Source organism: Siphateles boraxobius, unplaced genomic scaffold (assembly GCF_051911475.1).
Source record: "Siphateles boraxobius isolate OS27281-9 unplaced genomic scaffold, OSU_SipBor_1 5, whole genome shotgun sequence".
Taxonomy (NCBI): Eukaryota; Metazoa; Chordata; class Actinopteri; order Cypriniformes; family Leuciscidae; genus Siphateles; species Siphateles boraxobius.
Window position 1 is genome coordinate 14,667,036 of NW_027509141.1, and position 25,678 is coordinate 14,692,713.

General features: G+C 43.7%; 1 protein-coding gene across 1 annotated transcript; it reads right to left on the bottom strand.

The window, feature by feature from the left end:
• Positions 1–154: 154 nt before the first annotated feature.
• slc1a8a (solute carrier family 1 member 8a) lies at positions 155–25,579 on the bottom strand. Its single transcript, XM_077204263.1, has 11 exons — positions 25,310–25,579; positions 23,713–23,792; positions 23,378–23,593; positions 22,129–22,171; positions 10,114–10,321; positions 9,905–10,004; positions 8,080–8,313; positions 7,774–7,968; positions 7,379–7,513; positions 7,035–7,131; positions 155–411 (listed from the first exon to the last, which is right to left on the bottom strand). The coding sequence occupies exons 1-11, from the start codon at positions 25,562–25,564 to the stop codon at positions 247–249; spliced, it is 1,728 nt and encodes a 575-aa protein (XP_077060378.1). The 5' UTR covers positions 25,565–25,579; the 3' UTR covers positions 155–246.
• Positions 25,580–25,678: the final 99 nt, after the last annotated feature.

Below are 25,678 nucleotides of genomic sequence, written 5' to 3' on the forward strand. Positions count from 1 at the left end.
ATTATTAAGTTCGGGAGGAACGCATTCAAATGATCTATCCAATCAGCATGAGATTAGGCCTATATATATATATATATATATTCTGATAATTTGTAAGTGTTAACTCGTGAAACTTTAGTTAATAACAAATGCCTGGAGGTGGAACAACCAGAGAAAGTGTTCGTTCAGTACTTCTTTATGGCACAGTGGTAGAAACATAGCTCCAAAAGAGGTTTTTGGTTATTTGTAAGGCAACCATCTGGTAATTCAGACTTGACAAATATTGTAGTAGACTGTGGGTCGTTCAAAAACAGTGTCCCCAACCACCTCAAATATACAGTCTTTGCCGGCCAGCAGTGGTACTTCAGTCAAAGGCACATTATCCATGTTATGAGCAGTCTGGGTGTCCTGTTTAGCTTCATTTGCTTTTGCCTGACAAAAAAAGGGTCATATTCCATAAATAAGCTTGTGATATTTTAAGATAACAAAATGAAGTTTAATCATGATGCTCCAAAAAGCTTATGACAAATAACGTCTCGGTTACGTATGTAACCCTCGTTCCCTGAGTAGGGAATACGTCGGATGACGACGAATGGGGTTTCGCTTAGAACACCTATCGACTTCGAGTATTACAAAACGAGCCAATGGCAAAGAAATGCCATGGGTCTGCGGAATTTGCATAGCATATCTCCGCCTTACCTCGTGGAGGAGGACGCCGGCAACAGGCAGATATGTTTCTTCGCTGAGGAGCCAAAACTGAGCTCAGGCGATCCCCGCTGTACAGCGGAAAGTGGCAGGAAGACGTAATGTCTCCGTTCCCTACTCAGGGAACGTGGGTTACATACGTAACCGAGACGTTCTCTTTCGTTGTCACTCCGAGTTACGTCGGATGACGACGAATGGGGTTACCAGTCTAATCACGCCACCTTCTCAGCTGTCTTCCAGTTCCCTGCGTAAATCTGAGATCCCTGTCGTGAGACTGGCACGGACGAAGGACTCCTATTTAGCACAGGAATACCAAGGTACACTGTGGAGCATATCCCAAAGTTTAGGGGAAATATGCAATTACTGCCAACCCAGAGGGGGGACGTAGAAAATACACATATGACCCAAAGGGATGCATATGGAGAACACTGGGGTGTCCAGCCGCAGGTGGAATATTTCAACCCCAGGGGTGGCAAGGTGGCTTGCCAAGGGAAAGACACATGGTCAGAGAGGCTTACAGTGGAATACACATGTGGGGGTCGCTCAGAGGAGGGACCATGCACACGGGAGGCACCTAGCCGACGCGCAGGCAATAGACACTGGCGCCGACGTCAGGAGTGCTGGAGGAACTCAGGGCTTTCGGAGAAGCTCACCTGAGGAAATATCGCACATATCCAGTCCGTGGAGTGGAATGGCGAGCAAGCGAAGACACCTGAGCGGATCCAGTACTAGCTGGTTGAAGCGAGTACATGAGAGGACATTGGCTCCACTCAGAGATTGTAGAATCTGGCGAAAGTGTTAGGTGTCGCCCAGCCTGCACACCAAGGGGGCACGGTCAACCTTGCTGCTTGTATGCCAAGGCAATGGCGTCCACTATCCAGTATGACAACCTTTGCTTGGAAAGAGCCTTTCCCTTCAGCTTCCCACCATAACAGACAAAGAGCTGGTCTGAGGTCCTGAAACACTGCGTCCTGCCTACATAGGCGCGGAGAGCGCGTACTGGACAGAGCAGTGCAAGGCTGGGTCTGCCTCCTCCAGGGGCAGCGCTTGCAGGTTCACCACCTGGTCCCTGAAGGGAGTGGTAGGAACCTTGGCGACATATCCAGGCAGGGGTCTCAGGATCACGTGAGAGTAAGCCGGCCCGAATTCCAGGCACGCTTCGTCAACAGAGAATGCGTGCAGGTCCCCTACCCTCTTGATGGAGGCCAGTGCAACCAGAAGCGCTGTCTTCATTAAGCTTGACTGATTGCAGGGGCTCAAATGGAGCACTCTTCAGGGCAGTTAGAGCCACTGAGAGGTCCCAAGAGGGAACGAGAGGAGGGCGAGGCGGATTTAGTCTCCTCGCTCCTCTCAGGAACCTGATAACCAGGTCGTGCTTCCCCACCGACTTACCTTCGATGAGGTCATGGTGTGTGGCAATAGCGGCAACGTAGACCTTCAGGGTGGAGGGAGACAGCCTTCGCTCCAGCCCCTGTTGAAGGAAGGAAAGCACAACGCTGATCGAGCATCTCCGGGGGTCTTTTCGGTGAGAAGAGCACCAGCTGACGAAGAGGTTCCGCTTCGACGCATAGACGTGTCACGTGGACGACGCCCTAGCGGAAGTGATGGTAGCCACCACCGCTGGTGGTAGGGTACTCAAACCTGCCTCGTCCCATCGAGGAGCCACACGTGGAGGTTCCAGAGATCGGGACGAGGGTGCTATAGGGTGCCCCGTCCCTGAGGAAGAAGGTTCTTCCTCAGAGGGATCGGCCAGGGAGGTGCTGTCGCGAGGAGTACTAGTTCGGAGAACCAGGTCCGGGGGGGTCAGTACGGCGCGACCAGAATGACGTGCTCCTCGTCCTCCCTGACCTTGCGCAAGGTCTGCGCAAGAAGGCTCACTGGGGGAAACGCATACTTGCGGCCCTGCGGCCAGCTGTGCGCCAGAGCATCCGTGCCGAGCGTGCCCTCGGTCAGGGAATAAAACTGGGCGCAATGGGTCGAGTCATGGGAGGCAAACAGATCTATCTGTGCGTCCCCGAACTGGTCCCAAATCAGCTGGACCGACTGGGGATGGAGTCGCCATTCTCCAGGGAGAGGCTGAAGCCGTAAGAGCTCGTCGGCTGCACAGTTCAGGGCTCCGGGGATATAAATGGCATGAAGCGACCTCAGATGCATCTGACTCCATATGAGGAGGTGGCGAGCGAGTTGCGACATACGGCGGGAGCGTAGACCACCTTGATGGTTGATGTTTGCTACAGTGGCGGTATTGTCTGAGCGGACTAGTACGTGTTGGCTCTTGAGCACGGCCCGGAAGCGGCGCAAAGCAAGACGTACGGCCAGCAACTCGAGGCAATTGACATGCCAGAGGCGACGGGGTCCTGTCCAGGAGCCCGCGGCAGCACGTCCATTGCAAATGGCACCCCAGCCCGTGGAGGAGGCATCTGTCGTTACAACAACATGCCGCAAAACTCGTTCCAGGGGCACTCCGGCCCGTAGAAAACTGAGGTTCGACCACGGGGTGAAGGTCTGACGGCAGGTCGGAGTAACTGTTACTCGGAGGGTGCCGTGTTGCCATGCCCACCTCGGGACTCGGTCGCGAAGCCAAAGCTGAAGCGGTCTCATATGAAGCAATCCGAGTGGCGTTGCCACGTCTGCAGAAGCCATATGCCCCAGGAGCCTCTGAAAAAGTTTCAGTGGAACCGCACTCTTGCCCTCAAACTGACTCAGGCAAGTCAGCAGTGACTGAGCGCGCTCGCTCGTAAGCTGCGCGGACATGGCGACCGAGTCGATATCCATACCGAGAAAAGAGATCCTCTGCACGGGGCAAAGTTTGCTCTTCTCCCAGTTGACCCGAAGGCCCAGATGAGCTAGGTGCCGAAGCACTAGGTCCCTGTGTTCGCAAACCTGAACTCGAGAGTGAGCTATGATCAGCCAGTCGTCGATATAACTCAGGATGCGAACCCCGTGTTCCCGAAGGGGAACAAGGGCAGCCTCGACGACCTTCGTGAAGATGCGAGGAGACAGGGCTAGCCCGAAAGGGAAAACCGCTTACTGGATGCCTGCCCCTCGAAAGAAAACCGAGGAGAATGGAGACATGAAAGTAGGCGTCCTTCAGGTCGATCGCTGCAAACCAATCCTTGGGCCGTATGTATTCGAAAACGCGTTTGAGCATCTTGAACGGCATCCTGTGAAGGGAGCGGTTCAGCACGCGCAAGTCCAGGATTGGCCGTAACCCACCGGTTTTCTTGGGGACAATGAAGTAGGGGCTGTAGAAGCCGGACCTCATCTCGGCTGGAGGGACAGTCTCGATTGCACGCTTCGCCAGCAGGGTGGCAATCTCTGCTCTTATGATGGGGGCATAGCCACCGACAAAAGTGGAGCGGACTCCCCAAGCGGGGAGGAGATCGTGCGAACTGAATCGCATAGCCCAGCCTGATGATCTGCGCGACCCAGCGGGACAGAAGGGGAAGCTCTAACCAGGCTCCCAGGAACTGAACCAGCGGGATCATGCGAACCACAGGCATCCGGAGTGGCGAAGCGGAGTAACTGGCCCAGACGTGGACGGCATAGCGGCCCGATGTGGGGGCACAGTTAGCAACCGCGCCCTGGCAGAGGGGACCAGGAGAGGACCAGGCTGGTCGTCCCGCGGGGGCCTGCTCTGCCAGGGGTCTGGCGACAGAGGGGGACAGGGGCGAAGCGGTCCGTGGACGGCACGCCGTGTCAACCACCTCTGGGACAGAGGGAGACGAGGAGAGCACGGCTTGTGGGCGGCGCTCTGTGACGTCCGAGAACTCTCTGTGCTCTGTGTGAGAGTCAGCTCTTTGGAGAATAAGGATTCTTCCCCGGCCCTCCCCCGGGGAAAGGAGTGGTCCTGCTACCAACTCCTGGAAAGAACTGAGTCCCATCTCTGAGGAGCCCATCTCAAGAGCGCCGCTTAACCCGGCGTGTAGCGGGGTGTGGGGCTGGAGAGGACTGTGGCGTCCACCCGCGGCCCCCAGAGCCGGCCCGTGAACGGGCGGGGTGGGAGCCACGGGAGGGCGCCTTCGGCAGTGGGCAGACCGAGTGATCTGAGCGGACGGCGGGGCCGTCGGGACAGAATCAACGTCAGTCTGCTCATGGGCGGCTGAGAGCTGTTGGGCAAGCCCTCAACCGCACTGCCGAGGAGGCCGACCTGGAATATGGGAATGTCGGACAGACGGGTCCGCGCGACATCCAGCACATCAGACAGGTTCAGCCACAGAATGGTGAGCATCACCTGACCCAGGGAGCGTACGGCCACTTTCGTCGCTCAGAGAGCAAGGTCAGTGGCGGCGCGCAGCTCAGTGAAGAGCCCTGGGTCAGTCCCGCCCTCGTGCAGGTCCATGAGCATCTGGGTCAGGTGGACCAGCAGAATGACCATGGCATGCAGTGAGGCGGCCAGTCCCGTGGCGCTATAGGATCTCGCCACAAGCGTAGACGAAAAACTACAGGCCACGGGCGGGTGCTTAGGATTGCGCCGAGAAGAAGCACTCTGAGGACACATAGCATCGCAACAGAGCGTTCAGCTGGGGGGGCCCCAGTGTACCCATGGGCAGCGGCCCCATCGAGGGGAGGAAAGGCGGATGAGATCAGCGAGCGGTCCCGAGAAGACAAGGGGGTCTTCTTGGACTTCGAGATTTCATCATGCACGTCCGGGAAGAGAGGTATTGGGGTTTGCCGTGGACGAGGGTCGGCGGCCTTACCCAAAACCCATCGTCCCAGGAAAGCATGGCCGTCATCTCCGGATCAGACTCAGGCACAGCCGTATGCACACCGGAAGGTGGCAGCTGTGACGAGCCCTCACTTCCAGAAGACTCAAACCCACCTAGTGATGCTGCAACAGACATGGCATCTTCCTCTGTAGCTTCAACTGAAACACGCGGGCCACCAGAGGGTAGACTCGCGGGAATCAGCAGTTCACTAGCGGGCACCGTCATTGAAGAGGGGGGCTGGGGTCGCGGACACATAGTTGGCGCCTTGATCCAGACCGTAACCCTCAGGTCACCCTGGCCACCAGCCGAAGATCGGGGGGTGGATGAGGGGACTCTCACTCTTGCGAGTTCACCGAGTCTCGACCTATATATGACGCGATGATCACGTTCCCAGCGAGAACATGAGTCACCCACGAGCGCTGTTCAAGCATGATCAAAGCCCAAACACACTAGACAGCGCTCGTGCCCATCAGAGTCCGATACCAGTCCGCTGCAACCAGAAATGCACGGCGAGCCGTCTTTAAAAAGACGCGTGCGAGCTCTTTTATGAGAGGAGAAAAAAACTCTGCGATGTTGAAGCACACAGGGAGACACACACACACACTGGCAGATCACTGCACAGATCAGCAGGCACTGTGAGCTCGCTGCAGATCGCCGTCACACCAACACCGGAGAGAGAAGCTTGTCTCGTAGAGCGAAGTCAGAGATGACTGTGGAGTGAAGAAATACTCTTGGCTCCGAAGCGAAAACATATCTGCCTGTTGCCCGCGTCCTCCTTTTATACCCACGAGGTAAGGCGGAGATACGCTATGCAAATTCCGCAGACCCATGGCATTTCTTTGCCATTGGCTCGTTTTGTAATAATCGAAGTCGATAGGTGTTCTAAGCGAAACCCCATTCGTCGTCATCCGACGTAACTCGGAGTGACAACGAAAGGGAACATGGGTTTGTCAGTGACATGTATGAGTGTCCGCAATTTAAAAAATAAATAAATAAATAAAAAGTTTAAAACACACCAAGTTATTAGAAATGTACTCTTTGCATTTATGTTGGTTTCATGTGTTTTTTTGAAAATTTAAGTTTACACATCTTAATCATTATTTTCAAAAAGCAAAGAAAATTAAAACTTTTGTAAACATGTTGTTAAGGGGAAAAGTATTTTTTTTACAAACATCAGGAATAAAAAATAAATGCCTTGTGGTAAAGTTAAAAAATATCTGATATTTTAGGAACCTTGAGTTAAATAATAATGAATAAAGTTTTTTATTTATTTATAATATTTATAATTAGTGAAGAAGTTTTGTTCTAATACACCCCCCCCCCCCCCCCCCCCCCCCCAAACTACAAATATGGCAATCTGCTGAAAAGGTTTTCTTTAAAAAAAAAAAGATAAAACTTTTAATGGGACTTTTAAAATCTTTATTATGATATAAGGACAGACGTTTTCTTCACTTTATGTTCCTAAAAATATCAAAATGAATTTTTATTCAGAACTCAAAAACATGATCATCATTAAGAGGTGTGTTCAAGTCATTATTTGTATGAAGTTTATTTTTAATATTTTTGAATAAATTAACAGATCTGCATAAAAATGAGTATCATGACTCAAATGGTATGAAAATAAAATAAATGTCAATTTACCTCTCTGTCAGGTGGAAAGTCTTTTCGACACAAGTGGGCAATGATTCCAGCTGCCAGAGCATCTCCTAGTACGTTGATCATTGTTCGAAAGCGATCTCTTTAAACCAGAAGGGGTTGGAAGACTTTATTGATCCTATCATCATTATTTTTGCCTCAAGCATTGTGTTTTAATAAAAAAATTATTTACTCCACTCTGTATAAATATTTACTTTTATTAATATTTACTTTAATAACAGTTACTATTTATATTTAATTTACATTCTTATGATCAATTGAATTATATTAATCATGACACTGATTACAGCTTATTTTCCAACAGATAAATGGCAGTTATCTCAACTTACAAGATCCAATCAATGGCCACAATCAGCGTGATGTCATCCGGTGGCAATCCAACAGATGTCAACACTATCACCATGGTTACAAGGCCTGCCTGAGGGATTCCAGCGGCACCTATACTGGCAGCGGTCGCAGTTATACTGGAGGAAATCAGAATTGGATGATTATTATGATTTAACTCCAATTCCTGATAGAACTGATCACATCAGATGAGTCTGTCTAGTTTCCATTAACTAATTAAAACTAATTTTGCACAAAACCTTTGTCTGTCTGTAGGGCAGTAACCATAATAGATCTTTGGAATGCGTCATCCCACCAATATTTCATGGTCGAAAACATTTTCATTTTGTTTTCCCAATGCTGACTATATTTAGTTACATCTCTGCCGGTCTGCAAGTACCTGATGGTGACAAGCTGTCCGAAATCCAGTTCATAGTCATTGACCTGAGCAATGAAAATAGCAGCAACTGCTTCATAAAGCGCTGTTCCATCCATGTTAATAGTGGCTCCCACTGGCAGCACAAACCGGGCAATCTGCCTGTCCACTCGGCAGTTCTCTAGCAAGCATTTCATTGTAATGGGCAGCGTTGCTGAGCTGTGAAAAAGAGTAGGATGCTTCACTCTTATAAGGCCAACATATGTTTCTACTTCATTTAATGGAGTTGGGACGAGCTATTTACAATTTTTTTTGAGGAATTAATCTTACCTGGATGACGTGGCTAGGGCAATGAGCATGGCTTGCAGAAGCCCTCTGATGTATGTGAAAGGATTTTTCCGTGTCAGAATAAAATAGAAGAATGGAAGCAAGATGAGGCCATGTACAAACAGGCCAGCCAGGACCGTCACCCCATACCAGCCCAGTTTCTTCCCAAGTGTTGAGGGATCACTCATGTCCAGGATTTTGCCAGCCACGAGGAAGATGATACCAAAAGGAAAATACCTGTTGAATAATGCAGTGAAGTTAAACAGTCTGGTAGGAATTAGTCGAATGAAATGCTCAATAATGAGCAATAATGAGCATAATGAGCATTTCATAACATTTCATTTCATGGCAGTCATTATGCACGTGCCAGCTGCATGCTGGAAACTTCCTCTCAGATTCTCAGCTTATTGTATCTCAGCCCTCAAGCAAAGTATTCTCTAAAAACCTTTGGATTTTTAATTTTAAAGGGGTCATGAACTGCATTGTTTTAGTGTTTTATAATGTTTCTTGGAGTGCACTTATAATGTTTGTATAATCTTTACATAAATTCTTCTCATAATTTAGAAATAAAAGTCATTATTCCTACCCTGATTTTAGCCCTATTATTTAAACGCTCTGTTTTAAGGCAGTGTAAAGGCCTACTGCTATGACTGTCAGCTTTTCATATGAAATGGCTAAGTATTACATGTGGAACCCTCTCGAAAACTTTTGCCACATTTTTAAAATTACAGCTCTCAAGGTTAACTAATCGTGAAAAGTGTTGATTATAGCATAATATTTAGATCAATGGTATTATATTAGATAGTGGCATGAAAGGGATAGTGCAAAATAAAGTGATGAGCATTGTAGCCGATTACAGACATGTTGAGCGCATGAATGCAGTGATTTTGTAATTGCAACTCGACTTCTGCACACTAACAAATGCTTTCATCATAACTAACAGTGCAAATACAATGTAAATAAGAGATTCGTTGACTATACCGGAAGTTTAGGCGAAAGTCCAGAATTCAGTCACTGATAAACTTGCTCTTTTTGATTGACAGCTCCATCGATTGTAGAGGGAGTGTTCTTTGATCACTTTCAATATAAACTTTAATAATTGTTTACTTAACAGATTATTTTCATCCTACTAAGAGAAACAATGTGAAGTTGATTTAGTCACTGGTTTGATTTACTGACACATAGACAAGACCATCTGACTGTACACAAATCATTAAATATCAAAAATCACTGGTCACAGATCAGGCATTAGAATTAGCACGGTTACTTGCATGTTGTGGCGTTACTGTCGAAGCCATATCGTAAAAGTCTGTTTGCAAAGCCTGTGCCGAAATTGGGACTGATTTACCAAAGAATGCACTGTAAAATGTACCGAATACAAATAAATAATGCTCTACTGAGACATTCACATTGTTAAAAATAAATAACCACATTCCTAGCTTTAGGATCTTTTGGATGGTAATGTTATTTTTAGTCCTATATCGCCCTTCTCTACTCTTCATCTCACTAACCATCCAGTGGGCGGGGCCAACGTTGCGACGATGAAGTAGGCATTCATTTTCTTTTGCAGCAACGGTCTTTTACCTATCTATAAAAGGCACATTCCACAAAGAGTAGTTCACTGGGCTTGGTCACAATAAAAGCTGTTTATGGACTAACAAGCAAGTTTTCAGTTCTGAAACTTACAGAATATTCTTATAGTATGATGACATCTTAAATGTCAAAAGCTCAAGGAAAATTTGATTTCTCAGTTCATGACCCCTTTAACAACAGTTTTGTATGGAATTGGCTTTGTGAACCTTTAAAAAAACTCTGCTTTCTTTCTTACCATACAGCAGCATTAATGATCTTCATCACACATTCATTGATGCACTGGCAAACGTTCACCAGAGGAGCTCCCCGTTCGCCCATTTTACCAAGTAAGAGACCTAAATGAAAAGCCTTTTGTTATATTTATGCTTTTAATCATGATTTTGATGAAGATGGAGATACTCTGAAGATGAAGATACTTTATTTAGGTGAAGGCAGATGTTTTACCCATTGTGGCTGAGAAAATAACAATGCCGAGTACATTCATCTGCTGACTGCTGCCTGGACGGGTCTTATACTGGATGTCTGGAGCTGGAGTAAGTTCCAACAGCACCGTTCGACCCTTTGGATTGTCGTCATCTGGCATCAAGTAAACAAAATTTGGGCGCCCAGTGTTCACTGGTGTTTTTAAGATGGGAATAAGGTCTGTCTTATACTGAAACAACAAAAATAGATTTTACATTTTCATAAGAAAATGTGAATGATCTTCATTGTACAATCCTTGGTATAACAATTTTGTAAATATTCTAGGTGAAATATAATAATACCACATGTATATATTCTAGGATTTTGTAAATATTAATTTTTTTACACCTTGCAATACGGTTGCTAGGCAATTGCATACTGGCTCAAGTAAAAAAAAAAAAAAACATTAAGCCACATGATTTGAGGTCAAAGGCTGTATATATACCAAAACAGTTCACTCATATTACTATGAATGAGAGAAAGTGGTACGCAATTTGGAAGAAAACGTCCCGCCTTCTAAATAAAAAAGCCAGTCATCAATTTGTAAAGTTATCGCATCACTGCAGCTGAATCTCTGGTTAGGACTAGGCACTTAGGACCTTGAATGCACACTTTAATAATGCTATTTAAAAATAAGAAATAACATTTATGGAACAGTTTATGTTCATGTAATAGGTCTTTTATGCACAAAATAGCTGTTTGGAGACATTGCAAATTCTCGGTTACGTATGTAACTCTCGTTCCCTGAAGGAGGGAACGGAGGCGTACACTAACGTACTGACATATTGGGATCACGTCAGAGATCATCTTCGAGTATAAACAGAACGAGCAAATGCACACTGGCTTGCGAGATTTGAATCTCGCGTTCCAGCCCAGAGCGCAGGTATAAATAGGAACCGCATGCAAGCACCAGTTGTGTTTCACTGAGGAGCTGAGGAGGAGCCTAGCGTCAGCGGTGGTCCAGCAATGGTGGCGACGGGACGAACGTTTCCTTTCCCTCCTTCAGGGAAACGTTAGGCCGAGGAACTGCTGTTCCGTATGACCCATTAAGTCAGATTATGAGATAAAACTAGAAAAGTGTGCCCTTTCGAGGGGAGAGCTGCAGAAGCCACATCCTGCCCATAGGGAGGTATGGACAGGATGTGGGCAAACCCTCAACAGGGTTTGCCTAGACAGGGAGCAGAAATGGCACACATATCCGGTCCATAGTAGGGCAATGGCGCAGCAAGCCGACACTTTGAGTGGGGTGTCCGGTGTTTACTGGCTATGGGATGCAAGTACACGGGAGGATACCGGGCTTGACACAAAGGCTACAAAACCTAACAAACGTGTTAGATGTTGCCCAGCCTACAGCTCTACAAATATCTGTCAGTGAGGAACCCAGTGCCAGCACCAAGGAAGAAGCAACACTCCTAGTGAAAGAGTAGGGGTGTAACCCCGGCATCCTGGCCAAATTTGCCCAGTGGCCTTTGTCCACCATAGCCTCCTAATCATCCTCATATACTCATTGGTTTCATAACTTTGTCTCCTCTCCACCAATAAGCTGGTGTGTGGTGGGCGTTCTGGCGCAATATGGCTGCCGTCATATCATCCAGGTGGATGCTGCACATTGGTGGTGGTTGAGGAGATCCCTCCTTCTATGTAAAGCACTTCGAGTGCCGAGCATGGGCGGCGCTACGGAGGGGCTAGCAGGTGCTTCACCACCCCCAAGAAAGACCAAAACCAATTATATTCAGGCTGTATTCTATGGAAGCCCTGAACAGCATGGTGAAGAGAAAAAAAAGAAAACTTATCTTGTTATTTCGAGATATTATGTCGTTATTTCAACATAATATCTAGTTATTTCGACATAAGTCGTTATTTCTACATAATATATCCTTATTTGGACATAATAAGTAATTATTTCGACATAACATCTGTTATTTCGACATAAGTCGTTATTTCAACATAATATCTCGTTATTTCAACATAAGTCGTTATTTCAACATAATAACTCGTTATTTCGACATAATAAGGGGACATTCTAATCTGCATTAAGCCACATTAAGCGTTCTTATAATGGTTTTCTATGGGAGGAAAATGCTAAACATGTAATTGTACATAGTATAGTCTACTTTTTTATGATTTTAGTATCATAATGATTAATAAATGCATGCACAATTATCCGTGAACTTGATAAATATTGTAGATATGTTTTACTATGCACAAACAAATGCCTTTCAACTTATGTGTGCAAAATTCAGAATTAAATTAATGTGCAGCAATTTGTACATATAGAAAGTCTGTAGGCCTACTGTACATACATGTTGTGCATTTAGTGTCATATTTTTTTTAAATATTATAATGTACTTTTTTTTCATCTGTGTTGATTATGAAAAGTGAACAGCATGAGTAAGATAGGATGCACAATATATCGGGAAAGATGGAGTGGGTCAGACATGATTTTGACCACTTTATTACGTTTTGTTTTGTAGAAAGCTTTTCTTTAAAGTGAATTTCGTTTTGTATAAATTGTATCTTAATTTTAATCAATTTTTCATCAACCATTTGCCTGGATTTAATAAATAAGAAACAAATATAGCAGACAATATAATCATGACATGGAGGCGCACAAATTACAAATGCACATCTTGCTTGTTGTATGCACACATATTATGTCGAAATAACGAGATATTACGTTGAAATAACATTATTAATAATAATAAATTTTTAAGAATTTATTATTGAATGCTGAATGTTGTGCTTGTTCAATTTAATAAAAAACTTTAATAAAACTTTAATTTTGATAGATAATATAATTGAATATTAAATATTGAGTGGCTAAGTTTTGCTAATTTATTAATAATATATATATATTTATATATATATATATATATATATATATATATATATATATTAGGGGTGTGCATAGCAGCCGGTATTTGTATCTGTATTTGTATTTGTTGAGGGGGAAAAAGTATTTGTATTTGTATTCGAGTAAAATCCAAAATAGGCGTAAAAATCTAGCTTTTTTGCGTTACACTTCTAATTTACGTTATAGTGTAAGTATTCTTTAGTTATATAAATCCAGCAATGAACATGTACCAAGGAACGTCATTGAAAAGAAAATAACATAACAGCCATTACCTCATCCATGGTTAAACCAGCAACTAATAAAATACCATTGTGAACATTATGAATCCCACCACCACCCGTCCTTGTTGGAGGACGCTGAACAGACAGGGATAATGTATAGCGAGGCGGTTGATTATGAGCCTGACGCGAAGCGGAGGGGTCTTGAATCAGCTTGAAGGGTTTGTATTCGCTATAACAACCACCTCGCTATACATTATCCCTCTTACTACATGGCTACCTACCAAATAAATCAATAATGTGACTCAAAATATTGATTTAAAAAGGAGTTTATTGATTTAAAAACTATTGTATTGCTTCCGCTCAAAAAAATAGTCCGTTCCGTCTCTACGTTTAGAATCCATGGCAACGCTCTGTTTTTCGTGGCAACGGTGTGTTATACTTAGCAGCGGTCTGTTATTAAGAAATAACCATGGAAATAACAGACCGCATTCTACATTAGAATTCAACCAAGCCATGTAATAAAAACAAATAATTACGGAGCTAACAGAGCTACGTAAACAGAGCGAACATGAGAGCAACCGGCTGCAGACGTCAATAATGCAGCGTAATGAAATAATCTCCCGATCAAACTCCACTTCCCGAAAGTTATAAACTGCCTCCGGAACCCAGTTAAGGTACAAAAATCTATTCAACAAAAATAGTAATGCAGTTAAGTGTTTTTTCGCTCAGCCGAGCCCTCTCTGTTGCTGTGTGGAGCAGCCTGTGTCAGTCACATCTTCCTGAACGTCACTCACTCGCGCACTGCGGTCTCGTGAGGAAACGCAGCTTTTTGATATAAAGTTTTTCTTGTTCCCGAATACAAATATTTTCTAAAGTATTTGTTCGAAATAAGTATTCGTAAAAAACACGTTATTTGTGCCTTTCCGAATACCGTATTCGGGTTCGGCTCCAACCCTAATATATATATATATATATATATATATATATATATAATTGTGTAGCTCCCCCCGTCAATGATCGAGTACCCCCTCAGCATCTGCATTAAAAATTATCTGGCGCCGCCACTGGTGCCTGGTGCGCTATATAAATGTAATGAATTATTATTATTATTATTATTATTATTATTATCATTATTAATATTATTATTATTAATGTTAGCTTTTCTGTTTATTCCAAGGTTAATGTAGTCATCCAGATCAGGTGCCGTATCCAGATCAGATGGTGGACCTGCACCTAGACACGACCACAATGCATGATGTAGTCAGCCGGATCCGGGCCGTATCCAGATCAGATGGTAGACCTGCACTTCAACATGACCACAAGGCATCCCTGAAGTGTCAACTAGAATCTCCCCTGTTAAGGCCTCATCGACACGACAGCCGTTGGCAATGATCCTTAACAAACCTGTCACTATACCGGCATGATGACTCTGATCTTCAACCAAATGGAACTGGATAAATATTCTGAATGTTCTGATCCAATCTGACTTCTGACCTCTAATGCTGCCTGAATCCTAATCATACACTGTTTGTTTGTTGGCCAAAGGTGAACTGGCCCCCTGACTAATCCTGGTTTCTTCCAGGGTCTTTTTTCTCCATTCTGTCACCTGATTTTGGTTCCTTGCCACTATCGGCTTTGGCTTTTGGCTTGCTTAGTTGGGGACATTTAATAATCAACAATATTATTGTTCTGCCTACATTGATACCATTATATGAGAACTGAACTGAGCTTGATGATGACATCACGGCTTTCTCCAGAGCGGCTATATATAAATGATCATTTTTAAATGAATAATTTTTTTTACAACAAAAATGAATCCGCCGGGGCAGGATCTGCCGAATAACCTCCGTCTGCTCTGACAGAAAAAGGTGTCGTCCACAACCTAGTAACCAGCTAATGCACTTCTGGAAAGAAAGGTATTGGGATGGCCGCACTGAGAACTAGGGCTGTACTGCCCTACAAAGCAAAAAGGCAGTAACTACGCAGAGTGCAGAACTGAGAAAAATGACTTTAAAGTTATCCTGTTATCCAGCCTAAGTAGTTGTAGGTAGATTATTGGACATGTGGCTGTTTTGTTACTTTATATTAGCTTATTCTTTGTACATATCAATCCTCATATTTAATTTGATATTTTACCCCTATTTTGCAGTTACTGTATTCTTGCTTTGTATTACTTAACAAAAAACGTGGCACAATACCAAGGAAAAAGGCAGTAACTACAGATTCTCCAAAAACTATTTTGCCACAACTTGGGCTCTGGGTGTGTTAGATACACTGTATTTGAAACAATTGGAACCATTTGTTTTTCTGAACATGGATATACCAAACCCAAACTAATTTGACCATTTTAGGTCAATATTTTCCATCTGGAAGCTGTTCTGGTGCTAAAACGGCTGCTTAAAGTCTCACATTGCTAAGCTGTATCAAGGCCCAAATGGGGACAATTTATTTTGAATAGGACCACATTATTATGTGTGAGTATTAGATTAATGTGTGTCTGGGGGTGTTTCTGTATCTGTAATGTAGTATCTGCTATACCTACAAATCACATTAATGTTAAAGCACTGCAAAACAACTTTTCTTTGGAGCAATAATAGGCAAGTTAAACTCCAATTCAACAGAGCAAAGCAAAAACATTTTGCCAAAGTGTTTCTAAGGCTTTTCAAACTCTTATGATAACTAAGATAAACAAGTTGATGATTTTAAAAGGTGCAGTATCTGTTTCAGTAGGTTTATAAACACAAAGTACGGAATGAAATGAATACATGAGACAGATATTTCAAATTTTTAAACATACATTTAATAATAGATTGTAGATTACAAATCTATATATATATTTATATATATATAAATAAATAAAATAAAATAATAATAATAATAATAATAATAATAATAATAATAATAAAAATAATTTATGAACACATTTCATATGGTTATTACTCCTCATCCTCCACAACATTGCTCACAGGCAGGGAATACGAGAACACCCTCCTGTTTGGTGGCATGAGAGGACAAAGATTACAGATGATGTCTCTCTTCTTGACCTCCTCAACCCCTCTATTCTGTGGTCGCAAAAGATTGGGCACCTTCAGCGAGAATTTCTTCATGAGGAAGTCCAATTCCATAAATTCATTATCCGTATGGGACAGTTTGTAAAAGAGGCTCTTGGAGCCACGCCGCACCTGAATCTCCGCCATCTCCCTAAGCTTTGGTGCTTGCGCTTTCTTGACCTTGACGGTGGAGTGGCCATCCCTCCAATCTAGCACATTGGCATTCTCCAATTTGACAACATCCACCTTTCTGGAGTTGGAGCTTGCCACAACACTCACAAAGTCCTCGAAGTCGTAGACCACACCACCTGGACGGCTCCTCATTTGCTGCTCGACACCATGGTGGAAACTGTCTGCGCTCATGAACGTGTGTCCCCTCTCAAAAAACTTTAGTGTGATGTCCTCCTGTGAAATGGTGTCACTGTTCACAAGAGTGACAAGTGAGGATAGATGGCACCAGTTCTTATTCTGTGCACTGCAGTTGTCCACCCAGAATATGGTGTGCCGTACATCCCGCTCCTTCTCCAGTGCAGTTGTGTATGCTGATGTAATTTCCGCTGCACTTCGCCCAGCCATTCCCTCGTACCACAATACAGAGATGGTGTTTTTTTTGTTAGTTTTTTTCCCCACTGAGGCAAATGTTTCGTGGTATGCCACGATGCGACGAGTAAATACTGCTGACTTGACTCCTGGCATGCGTGGCAGCATTATCACCTTCTGGAGGTCCACGCTCCGAACTGATGTCATGTCCGGCCAGTCCCTCTCTGCATCTGCCTGGTAGCTTTGGCGGCTCTCTAGGGCAGACTGCTTATGTTTGTTCCACCTTAGGCACTCTAGGCAGTCTGAGCTTTCAGTCTCCCCTGCGTGGCAGTTCGCATGTTCAGCATGTTCCAAACAGTCCTCACATTGCTCCTCCCCAAGTTTGGCAAAGCTGATTTTTTTGTCTTTTACCATCTTCCTGTATGCTTCATAGGAGCAGGCGTTTCCTTTATCCAGGTAATCTGAATGCATCATCTTTATTGTGATGTCACTTGGCAGGTACCGTCGATTTGGGGCATGCTCCCATCTGTAATGGCTCACACAGGGATGGAAGGACTCAATGTGGTCATCAAGGGTCTTCACGTCCATCTTGTTGACTGCAGCCTGTCTTCCTCTCTGGTCCTTGGATGGAACCAGTGGCCTGGTGTTCAACTTCCCCATCATGGAAATGACTAGACTGTCATTTTTTGGGTGATAGCCCAATGATGACAGGAAAAACATTTTGCAGACCTGTCTTGGCTCTCCTTTCTGGTTTTGCAGCCGGTAGATGAATGAGCGGCCACGGCGACTTTCTAGGCCGGTTTTTGTTCTTTTGGTTGGCATTGGGGTAACTGAGTAAAACATCCATGATCGTCTTTCTGTGTAGGTCATCTCCCAGTATTGACTCCATATCTCCCTCCGTCTTTCCTCTGAAATTTGGTCTGTACACCTTTTTTCGACATTTGGCACCACATGGCCCTCTCATTGGTGGTCGACTTGATTCCACATCAGGCTGTGACCCTGGCTGTGGCTCTGGCTGGGGCTCTGCCTGGGGCTCTGGCTGGGGCTCTGCCTGGGGCCCTGGCTGTGGCTCTGGCTGGGGCTCTGGCTGGGGTTCTGGCTGGGGCTCTGGCTGGGGCTCTGGCTGTGGCTCTGGCTGTGGCTCTGGCTGGGGCTCTGGCTGGGGCTCTGGCTGTGGCTCTGGCTGTGGCTCTGGCTGGGGCTCTGGCTGTGGCTCTGGCTCTGGCTCTGGCTGGGGCTCTGGCTGGGGCTCTGGCTCTTGAACTTGTTCCCCTGGGTCTCCAAGTTCCACTTCAGTCAGTGTCATCGTAGGGGTTGGGACATAATCTAGGTCTGTAATGTCATCGAATAAGCTGTCCACGCTGGTGGTATCCAAAGTGTCCAGGATGGTCCACTCCATATCTTCAGCGGGGGGCAGGACTTTCTGCCTCTTTGATGGAATATCAACATGTGTATCTTAAATGAAAAAGAGAGAAAATTAGTGGCATGAATGTAAATCCACATCTGTCTGTGTCTGTCTGTCTGTCTGTCTGTGTACTGCAACAAATTGTTATTATTATTATTATTATTATTATTATTATTATTATATGGACCTACAGGACAGCATCTTCACTCTGATCAATATATGTATTGATGTCTGTATATCATAATATTTCATTGTACAGGAAATAACTTAAATTAGGTCCATGACAAAATAATGGATGAATTAGGCTAACACAATAAATTAATAATTTTGCACCCTTAATGAAAATGAAGAAAGAAAAGCAAACACACAAAAAGCAGCCTGGCTTCATAAGTTACATTAGGCCTATAATAGGATCAAACATAGAAGCTTGCTTTCATGCAGAGGGACAACATTTTCATAGGTTAATATAATTAAGGGGAATCCAAATTAAATATATAATTTTATATTCTGAAGAAGAAACCGTGCAATAAATAAATGCTTAGGAACAGGAACCAATGTGTTTGAGCCTTAGCGCTAAGGGGGCTGTAAATACCTGCCGGCTCGCTCTGTCTGCAGAAGTTTGTTTTTGTTGAAAGCATGGATGCTTACAACAGTAAAGAGAAAGATGTCAGTTTTGCTCACAACTTGCTAACTTATCTAAACAGCGGACATAGTCTTCAAACAGCGGCCGCGAAGAGAGTGTGTTTTAAGTTGAACAGACACCTGTCACGTTAAAGAATAACTGTTACACCAATAGCTGTGTTTATGGACACATATATTCTCCTGCTGGACAACAACGCTGTGAATGATTAGCCTATGAAAAAAGAAGACGCCGTTCATGTAGGCTAATAAGAGCGAAGAAGATCACGCTGACTGCTTGGATGTTATGGGATAGCCTGATGCCTTAAGAAGTTTTACCTCCGCCCAAAGGTTATCTTTTGGTGCTGTGTATGCTTGTCTGTTCGTTAGTAAGATAACTCGAAAAGTACTGTACGAATTTGGATGACATTTTCAGACAACATGGGTATTAGGACAAGGAACAGATTACTACATTTTGGTGGTGATCCGGAACACGGGACATTTGGAATTGCCTCAGTGACCTATTAGGCTACCTTGACAGAGGTTAGTGCTCTCCGAGTGCTTTTCTAGTTATTGAATATTTTTTCACCGCTGGTTGGATTATAACTTTGTGACATGAACAACAAAATGATGACATGGCATCGGCGATGATGTGAAGTTACAGAGAATAAAGTTACAGCTCGAAGCAGGGAGGATCAGGGGCAGGTTAGCAAAGCTATTTAAAACATCGCCTGTCAATTAGCATAATGCTATCTGAATGGACCTCTGAGAGGAAGTCCCGCCCTGGCGGCTGACAGGAGTTTATATTGTGATAGCCTAGCCTCTAAATGTTTAATCTGTCACTCTTACTTACCATTCTCCGGGTATTTTCTTTTCAACGCCAGTTCGACCATCTTCTTTCCCCGGCTTTGTGCCATCTCAAACAAAATTTGTGTGAAGTTAGAAGGGTAAAAATGTTAAAACCGTCCCGTGAGGTTGCCGCGAAATCAGCTGTGTGTTCACCATGGCAACAGTAACTACACTGCGCAGCAACACGGTTATTTTTTGTTAGGTAAAACATAACAAGAATACAGTAATGGATGTTACTGTATTCTTGCTTTGTTTCACTAGGGCTTTTTGCAGTTACTGTAGAAACGACTACCATTTTTCTCCAAAACAACACACATTTGAGATAAGATGTTTTGTCACATAACAAAGGATGCCTTGAATGTCATGAAAATGATAATAACTCATTTTTGACCAAAAATGCAGTTACTGCCTTTTTGCTTTGTAGGGCAGTGTAGTACTCGAGTCCGGTCTTGGACTCGAGTCCGGACTCGAGACCGTTTTTCTATGATCTCGGACTTGTCTCGGACTCGCTGGTATTCGGACTCGGACTTGTCTCGGTCTCGGCCACTGGTCTTGCCAAATATGGCTTTTGGTCTCGACCGAGTCCAGGTGTCTTTATTATGTTCCCAGTAAGCACACATAAAAGCCATTTATATGCACGCTGTTTATTTGCTCTGGTGTGAGCCGCGATTGCACCTGAACCAGCCAGTCATCGAGATAATTCAGCACGCGCACTCCCCGGAGTCTCAGGGGAGAAAGCGCCGCGTCCATGCACTTCGTAAATGTACGGGGTGCTAGGGACAGACCGAACGGCAGAATTGTGTATTGATAAGCCTGCCCCTCGAAGGCGTATCTCAAGAATGGCCTATGATGGGCGGCTATCTGAATGTGAAAGTATGCATCTTTCAGATCCACAGTGAAACACTGCTTTTATGAGGTATCACCATATTTCATCATTCTGTTTTCTTTAGATTAGAAGATTATATGATATCAAGGGGAATGTCTATACTTAAAAATCCTGGGTGTTGTGACACTGGTTTTGCTTTTAGATCAACAAATAAAAACCCAAAATGATTTTCTTGATAATGTCTTGCACAAGACTTTTTTTCCCTTTTCTGGACTCGGTCTTGACTCGGACTCAAACCTTTTTGGACTCGGTCTAGTCTTGGACTCGAACCTCTTTGGTCTTGGTCTTGTCTTGGACTCGACTAGTCCTGGTGTTGGACTTGTCTTGGACTCGACAAAGGTGGTCTTGACTACAGCCCTACTGAGAACCAACAAGGCCTGCCCCGAAATTCCAATCCTCCAGCCTCGAGGGTTCAGGACATGATGGAGGCTTCCACTCGAGCCCAACTCTCTCAGTGGCATGGGAAAGCATAGCAATCAATTCTGGAGTAGGCTCAGACAATGCTGCTCTCCCAGAAGGGGGCTGCGCAGCCGAGCCTTCATCTCCAGATTCAGGCCCTCCCTCCGATGCTGCAATCTACAACTGGTCGGCAGGGGGAGCTCCGAATAAAACGACTGGCCAGTCATGAGAGGAGCCACTGGGATCACCCGGAGACTCCACGGCTTGCGGTGTTTGAGAGGAGTGAGGGGCCCACAGGCATTGGGTACCAGGCGGGGAAGCCCTCACTGTGATCCTCAAGTCACCCTGGCTATTCATCAAAGTAGCCCTCTTTTGGGGTTGGCCAAAAGAGGAACTAGATCGAGGTATAGGTAAGGGGACCCCACCTCATTTGAGGTATAGGAGTCTCAACCTCAGAATGCCTAAACTGCTGAATGCCCAAACACATGATGCAGTGTTCGTGGCAGTCAGCTTGCGCCAGGGAACGACATCTTGAAAAAGACGCAGTCACACCTGTGTTTGCTCTTTCAGGAATTAGCTCTCTCAGTGCTGAAGCACAGAGGTGAAATGGCCGCGGCGACACTGGCAGGGGATGGTGCAGCCCGCACAGTGAAGCACTCTACTGATATTGACACAGTGACCTCGTAGAAGACGCCCTCAAACCAACCAATGCTGTGAAAACAGCAGTGGAGAGCTGTGAGTTCACGACCACCGCTGCACACGCCGTAACACCAACACTGCTGGAGAGGCTTCTTTACGAAGAACACTCGACACACTGTATTCACCACTCTCAGAGAATGCATACAAAATGATTTGTTCGGCTCCGAAGTGAAAGACAACTGGTGCTCGCATCCGCTTCATATTTATACCCGCGCTGCGGGGCGGAGCGTGAGATGCAAATCTTGCACACCAATGTGCATTATCTCGTTCTGTTTACACTCGAAGATGATTGGGGCTCTCTGACGCGATCCCAATACGTCGGTACGTCTACATACGCCAATTGTGACAGACTGAAAGGGAACTGGCTTTGCTTGAAAGGGACTTTGGTATTGTTCATGTTCGCAATACACACACAGTACATTTTTAAGCTCACTTGTCAAATAAGTGGCATTTAATGTGTTAAAGTGTTTATTCACCTGCTGGAATGTGGCTTCAATGAGATTGGATGGGATCATATTCCTGAGGATACAAAATATGATGCCAATTCATTAATTCATTCACATTATGAATATATAGGACATTTATCCCACATGATATGTCATACACACTGCAGATTTAAGCACCAGCTATTATTAAGTGTGGCAGTCAAGACTAACAGCAGCTGTGTCCATGGGCAGAAGGGGGAGGTGGATGTGAGGGTCCTCCTCCTTTTACTTTGTACAGATTACTAAAAATATCCTAATCACCCCGCTGCTTTAATAGGATTGCACTGTATGGGATGGCCTAGAGTCCGACATGGACAATTCTTTCCAATGAATGAAAATAGCAGTTTACCCCCAAAGCTTATCATTTTAGCAATTAAAAAGCTAGCTTGAAAATATTGTCATCATTTAATCTCATGCCTTTCCAAACCGGTGTGACTATTTTCTTTTGTGTAAAAACACCATAACTGTGGTACATGTGATTTGTGTGTTATATAAATAGCACAGTGATTTTATATGTATATTATAATATATTCTTCTGAAGCCATACAATAGATTTTGAGAAGAAAAGACTTGATTTTCAACACAACAAAACATTTAGACACAATTCATACGAACTCATTTTATGATACTTTTATGGTGTCTTTGCGTAATTTTTGAAGCGTGGGTGCTCCAATTACCATTGTTTGTAATTGCATGGAAAAACTTTCTGTTTCTGTGTCACATAGGAGAAAAAAATAAGCAACAAAGGTTTGAAACGATATGCTTGGGTGATATCCCTTTAAGGTATTTTCCATTCCTGAAACAGAAAACCATCGAACCCACCAATAAGTCCAAACATTAACCATTAATTACCCCTGAAATCAGATGGAAGTAGATTGAAAAGTTTTTCCAAGCCTCTAACCCCATTTCTGCCAGGACCACTATCGTCAAATACGATTGACAATTAGCATAGTTAGGATTAGCGGTATGGTCTGTTCTAGGGCAAGAACTCCCTGCGCATCCAAGCAGCCTAGCATGGATAAGAGCCGGGAGAGCAGCAATAATCCCCCTTAGGGTAAACAGAACAGAATCAACATGAATTTATTGCAGATATCATTAATTAATTTTAATGTACAACATAATTTGAGAATTGTAGTTTTATTCAGGGGTAATCAAATCCTGACGGACGAGAGGAGGAGCTGGGGTTGGAGGAGGGTAATAAGCTCCTGAGAAGATTTGTCATAGTCCATTCTGACTGTACCTGACCAGATCCAGCAGGGCATCTGCAGATGTTATGACCTGTCCACCTCCTAGTCTGTTGCTCTCCACATCTGTCCCATAGCCAGGTTTGATAATTAGAACAAGTACAATGCCAACCACTACAGCGATGAATGTGGTCCAAAGGTAGTAGGTGACCGTTAGCACCCCCATCCTGCAGCAGGCCTTTGACTCCATTGATGACAGTCCAGACATTAAACTACAGAGAGTAAGAGCTGATATGAGGAGATGTTCACACATTCTTAATGTGTGACATTAAGGTTTTTTTTCTGATAGCTTTAACATGTAATGTGCAGATGTGAATAAATCAAACTCCACCTAGAGGTGATTAGGGGGAGAATCAACATTTTAAGTATCCGCATGAGCAGCTCACCAGGGAAGGAGAAATAGATTTTTGCCTGATCACAAAAACAGAGAAAGAGTTGTTCAGACGATATTCAGACTTTTAATCTGTAATGTGTGGGTGTGTGTATATATATATATATATATATATATATATATATATATATATATATATATATATATACAGTCAAATCAAAAATTATTAGGACACCAGATATAATTTTTTATATTTTTTTTTACTAGTGGGTGCAGGACACTATAGTACATTTATTTGATGATGATTGCAAATGAAGTAAACTGTGAGATATTATACACAAAAAATCTCTACCTAAAATAAATACAGTGGACTACCAGTAAAATTGATAAAAAAATTTGGGACCAAAAATGATTAAGACACTTTGACCTAACCATGTTTTGCTTAGGTGTTTTTTCTTTAATTGCTAATGCAACCTTTTTATACCACAGACTGAACACAATTAAGCATTGCTTGGTAATTGGTTTTATCAATTATCTAATTGTGTACTTAAATTTAACAGCTGACAGCTATCCAACCTAATTCATTTGTGAGACAGTCTAAAGGATAGCTAAAACCAGTGAAATATCAACGGATTTGATAACTTTGAGTTCTTGTCATATTTTATTACCATTTTCTAAACTATGGTGAATAAACTGTGATAATGTGAGAAATGTTGAAGGTGTCTTAACAAATTTTGGTTTGACTGTATATATATATATATATAATATGAGCGCTGCATTTGACAAGTATCTGTGAAACATACTGCAAGTTCTACATACATTCTAAATCATAAACCTTAAAAGATATATGTATATGTATATGTATAGATCACAAAGCACAGATGTTCTTAAGTAGCCTAGTAATTCCTAGCCTTTAAACCTACATGCCTCCATCCATCACAACAAAAATCAAAAAACGACAATATTGTTCAATATTTTGATCTGTGGAGTTATAATAGCAAAAACTGAACGAAAATGGACAAAGATCTAATTATGTCTTTTATGCACACCTGACCTATATTTTGCTTCCTATCGATTTATTTGAATAACTCAGGTAATTTATATCAGTTAAAACCCATTTAGCACATGTTGACAAAAAAACAATACAATATATGATGAAAAAAAAGTGTATACATTTGACACCATTTTATTTGCTACAAATATGTTTTGTTCTGAAACAAAAAAATATGGAAACATATGTTTCCAAAATGAGCCCTTCATCTGACAAGCATACTTGTCAAACATACAGTAAGTTCTACATACATTCAATATCATAAACCTTAAAGACATTTTCTAAAAACATGACATTATAGCAAGAATAAATAACTTAATAATGAAGGATGGAGAGACCAATTAAAAACAGAATGTTTTCACCATTTCATAAATCTGATATAAAATATGAATGTGTTGGAAGGATGTTTGACGTCTACCCAGGAGATCATGTATCACTAAAAACTTTACAACAACTGCCATTCTTTTGTATAATTCTAATGTGTGCATTTGCAGTGACATGTCCACAGTCATTAATTTCTCTAAAATCCTAGTTCAATAAGCCTACCTGTGTGGAGAGGGCCAGGCCCCTAAGCATGAAGCCCAGGACGCATCCTGTGATTACAGCTAGTACCGAGAGCGTCAGCAACCCGTTTCGCCTGATGTAGTCCTTCACATACTTCCTGACACTGACTGCGAACATGCTGGCCATGCAGTCCTTTATTTTCTCCAGCGGGGTTTTAGCAGGTCCCGCCGGAGAGAAGAAAGTTGCAGGTTCGGGCGGCGCCTCCTCGACATCTGTGGGTATCAGTAGCTCCTCCATGGCGAGACGCTGTGAGTAACGCAGGAGGGAAAAGCGGAGGTAACCTTTTCTAACAAGGGATTAAGCCATCATGCATCTATCCAGCATCTCAAGACCACGGTTGGGAGGAATTAG